General features: G+C 42.1%; 1 protein-coding gene across 1 annotated transcript in view; it reads left to right on the top strand.

Moving 5' to 3' along the window:
* Awh (LIM/homeobox protein arrowhead) overlaps nucleotides 1-5,000 on the top strand; it is a gene marked incomplete at its 5' end in the record, with an annotated part of 33,409 nt that overhangs the window by 17,375 nt on the left and 11,034 nt on the right. The window contains 2 exon segments of the mRNA XM_086555273.1: nucleotides 759-976; nucleotides 1,323-1,577. Of these exon segments, the coding sequence (XP_086411399.1) occupies nucleotides 759-976; nucleotides 1,323-1,577 (473 nt within the window).

Raw genomic sequence — 5,000 nt, forward strand, 5'->3', positions numbered from 1 at the left:
GGAGAGAGGGAGAGAGAAGTGGAGGAAGGAGAGAGGGAGAGAGAAGGGGAGGAAGGAGAGAGGAAGAGAGAAGGGGAGGAGGGAGAAGGGAGGGATGGAGAGAGGGAAAGAAGGAGAAAGAGGGAGAGAAGGGGAGAGGGGAGAGTAAGTGAAAGGCAGGGAAGAGGAGAGGGGGATAATAGAAAAGAGAGAGGGAAAGGGAGAGAGTCTCGCGAAAGATATACGACACAGTTGGCCATTATGAAAGCGACAGAATTCTGGATGGAAACTGCTATTCATTATTTCTCAATGTATCTTTCTATTTCTATATATGATTCTCCCTCCCTCTCTCTCTCTCTCCTTTTCTCTCTCTCTCTCTCTCTCTCTCTCTCTCTCTCTCTCTCTCTCTCTCTCTCTCTCTCTCTCTCTCTCTCTCTCTCTCTCTCTCTTTCACTCTCTTACACCCGAAATTTTGAATGTAATAATCTTGATAGGTAAACAAAAGAGAAAAAATCCATAATCTCGTTTTTTCATGCTAATCGAATCAGTTGGTTAAATCATTGTCATATTTTTCTCATGATAAAAAATAAATAAGCGTACACAAATGAAGAGAAGATATAAAAGTTTAAAATACAAGATAGGATACATAAGAATTTGTCGTGTCTAAAAAGTGACGTGCCCCTTGACGCCTAAATTAGTCATGCCCGGCCGAACACTAGCTCGGGAAGACGACCCTCCTACACGAACCTCAAGTATCCAACGCCCTCTCTCTCCCGCAGGAACTTCGGCGCGCGGTGCGCCAAGTGCTGCCGCAGCATCGGCGCCGCGGACTGGGTGCGGCGGGCTCGGGACCGCGTCTACCACCTCGCCTGCTTCGCCTGCGACGCCTGCAAGCGGCAGCTCAGCACGGGCGAGGAGTTCGCCCTTCACGACAACCGCGTCCTCTGCAAGCAGCACTACCTCGAGTCCATCGAGGGCGGCGCCTCCAGTAACGATGGTGAGAGAAGGAGATGGTGTGGAGATAGAGAGATAGGTCAACAGATGGATAGAGAGAGGAAAAGAAATAGAGGTAGTGGATAAAAAGATGAATTTAGAATAAGAGAAGAAGACTTCCCTCCACCTATGCATGAGATCAAAAGATTAATGAGAAAACAAACCACTCAACTCCCTCCCCCCTCCAACCCACACCACCCCACCCCCACAGACTCAACCCTTCGACAAACCCCCACCAACTCCCCCCTCCCAACCCAACCTCACTCCCTCCAACAACCCCCAACCTAACCCAACCCCCCCCTTCCCCCCACACCAACTAATCACCCCCCTCTCCCTCCCTCCCCCTCCAGAGAGCGACGGCTCAGGCAAGACGAAGAGCAAGCGCGTCCGCACGACCTTCACCGACGAGCAATTGCAGGTCCTGCAGGCCAACTTCCACATCGACTCGAACCCCGACGGCCAAGACCTCGAGAGGATCGCGCAGATTACAGGCCTGTCCAAGAGAGTGACGCAAGTTTGGTTCCAGAACAACCGGGCGAGGCAGAAGAAGTACATCACGCAGGGGAAGAGGCACCACCCGCCGCCGCAGACACCCGTCGGCGCCGGTAAGATGGCCGCTTTTGGGTTCCGCCTCTCTGAGTTTCCTAATCATGATGTGTGTGTGTGGATGTGTGTGTTTGTGTCTGTATGAGTGTGTGTGTGTGTTTAGAGAAAGAAAGAAAAAGAAAGAGAGAGAGAGACAGGGAGAGAGAGAAAGAGAGCAGAGGGAGAGAGAGATAGAGAATGAGAGAGAGAGAGAGAGGAGGAGGAGAGAGAGAGAGAGAGAGAGAGAGAGAGAGAGAGAGAGAGAGAGAGAGAGAGAGAGAGAGAGAGAGAGAGAGAGAGAGAGAGAGGAGGAGGAGAGAGAGGAAGAGAAAGAGAGAGAGAGAGAGAGAGAGAGAGAGAGAGAGAGAGAGAGAGAGAGAAAGAGAAAGAGAGAGAAAGAATGAAATAAGGAGAGAGTGTGTATGTCTTCTTTTCTTTTTTTTTTCCATACTTGCCTATTTTTTCGACGCAATAGATGAAACAAAATAGCATGGAATTTAACACAATTACACTTAACACCATAATCATCGGGTATTGCAACTACCATTTTTCTTAACCCATTGCAGACGGAGATAAATTTGCTTGCCCAGCCTCCAGGATAGATTTTATTTTAGAGAGAGACCACTTGAAGCAATATAATTTGAAGCATCCAAATCTCTTTCAGTCATTCATTGTAAAACTAGAGCGGTTTTTGTGTTTTATTTTTTTGTGTGTTTTATTGAGTTTAGAGACTTATATGTGCCGTATGACAGGCTCTATCAGTGCTGCAGTTGACTAAAATTGTAGTATGTTATCCATATTAGATCATTATTTTCTTTATACTCAATGTGATAGAAGTATTGCTGTTTTATGGGAGGACAAAATGCAACTTTATTTTTTCGTATTTTTGTGCTGTCATGAACGAATACGAAACATATAACCACCTACAATAAAGATAACAAGAAGAGGTAGAGAAGAGGAATGAAACCTGTGCTTGTGACTGTGAGTGCCACAGTGAAAGACATCCATATTGGCACAGGAGCATATTTTAGACACTGGGTATGGATTGAGTCACCTTCCTCTTCTCGTTCTGCCTACACATCCTTCATCGGCGGTACTTTTGAGCAAGAGTTCATCAACTTAGTGTGTGCCATCGCTCTATAGAGACAGTGCATGCTAGAGACCGTGGATGGGTGCCATTCAAGGCTCTCTCACCTGCTGGTGCTAGAAAAAAGTGGTGCCATCTAGGTTTTGGACGTTAATCTTGCACGATATTACGGTAATTATAGTAATTAGGACTGCAGTAGCCATCATCACTCATTCCTTTTTCATAGCAAAATAAAATAGCACAGTGATCCAAAATCCCCGAACGTCGTGTACGTCATGACGCCCGTCGTCAGGCCAAAGCTCCTACGTCATGTATGTCATGACACCCGTACGCAATGGGTTAATATATGAATGAGGAGGTTTTACGCCTCGGATTCGTCTGTTAATAATATTGATTACTTTATCATGTTGACGTAACTATTACTGATGCTGTCATTATCAAAACATTATGGCGATTGCTTTGAAAACTTATGAAAAACAATACATTTTCTATCGTTCGTTCATGTATATCAATTAGTTCGTATTAGGAATATATTTCCGGCTAAACCATCATGACCTATAAAATAAGGGTAAACATAACCGTAGATTTTGTTTTTAGTGATATATGCATTAAAAAAAGGTATATAAAAATACATTTCTTTTATCTTTTCATCTCAACATTCTGGGACTTAATTCTCGAAAAAGGACTTCAAAAACGAGAGGAAAGACAATTGTAGAATGATTTCTTAGCCTTGAAAGAATGAATGCAAATTTTGAGGAGCAGCCTGTCCGCTCGGGCAACAGATGGCGCTCGTGTTCATGGGAAATATCACGGGTTAATTTTTAAACGGAGTAATAATTAGCATGGGTATTTCGCGGATGATTTATACGCTTTATCGTGTCTGAAAATGTGTTATAGTATTACGAATCTGATAATTGACAAATGATGATAAGTTTTTTTTAATGATTTTTTTAAAGAACTAACTACCAATAACTACCAATAATAACTAACAGTTTTTTTCCTGTAAATATCACTTGGGAGAGAATAATAACGTGAAATAAAAACATATATGTGAACACGGATAGTCCACCACACTATTTTTATGCCTTGAAATGTTCACTGAATATTTGCTTGAATATTTTCTCTTAGTTGTCCTATTTTTCTTTTCTTTTCTGGCCTACAGTTGTTAAAGATACAGAACTGAATGTAGCTTACAGTCCCTTTAGCTTATAACTAAAATCCCGAAATGAAACTTATACGCATCAGCATCAGCTAAAATACAGCATTGGCTCAAGCTTACGACATCAAAAAAATATAAAATACAGGACAGACTGGCTGCAACATGCAATATAAATATCCGAAACAATAGCGAACCGACCTTAACATACGATAACCAACAGTCCCTAAAAAAAAAAAAGAAAAAAAAAAAACGATTTTGAGTTTAAGATGTTTTAAGAAGTCACGAAAACCGCCGCAAGGGCTAAGACATTACCTTCTTTCTTTTACTATGCCCTTTCTATCCCTTTCACTACACCATGGCAACTCCAAAGAGCCAATTCTAGCATATATACTCGAATGCAATAAATATCCAGCAACAGCAGCAGCTTATCGTATCGATAGATATTATTTAAAAAAAAAGAAAAAAAATGTAACATACAGTTAGCAACATCACCCCAAATACAGATTTCGACCGTTGGGTCCAGTATAAAAAAAGCCGTTAAAATACAGAACCGAACTACTTTTCAAACCTGATATCGGTGAACACAACTCACCCACAGTATATAAATGCAGACGCCCCAATCCTAATAGTGAATTCAGGACGGAGAGTGAACGCAGACACTCGCTCGCACTACTTCGAATTACAAAACTGATCGACGGGAGGGATTTTGACATGGCGGAAGGGACAGGAGAAGTTTGGAATGCGTGCGAGGCCGGATGTAGAAGGAAGGGATCGTCATTGCGGATTTGTGCGAAACAGGCACGGACTAACACGCACACGCACTCACGCACGCACACACATACACTTACTCGTATGCACTCCTACTTACTCTGGCGCTCATGCTCGTGCTCGCGTTCATACTCACACTCACGCTCACACTCACACTCACTCGCACACAGTAAGTCAATACCATCCAATTATCCGTCATCTAGTTATTGCAACTAGATAACATAACAATTCGGATGATAATGATGATGATGATAATGATGATTATGATGATGATAGTAATAATAATAATGATGATAATGATAATAATGATAATGATAAGGATGATAAAAAATATATATAGTAATAATAATGACGATAATAACAATAATGATGATGATGATTTTCAAAATAAGTTTAATGATGATAATAATAATAAAAATGATAATGATG

This window comes from Penaeus japonicus, unplaced genomic scaffold, assembly GCF_977035675.1.
Source record: "Penaeus japonicus unplaced genomic scaffold, GWHDUDI00000001_assembly GWHDUDI00000003, whole genome shotgun sequence".
NCBI lineage: Eukaryota > Metazoa > Arthropoda > Malacostraca > Decapoda > Penaeidae > Penaeus > Penaeus japonicus.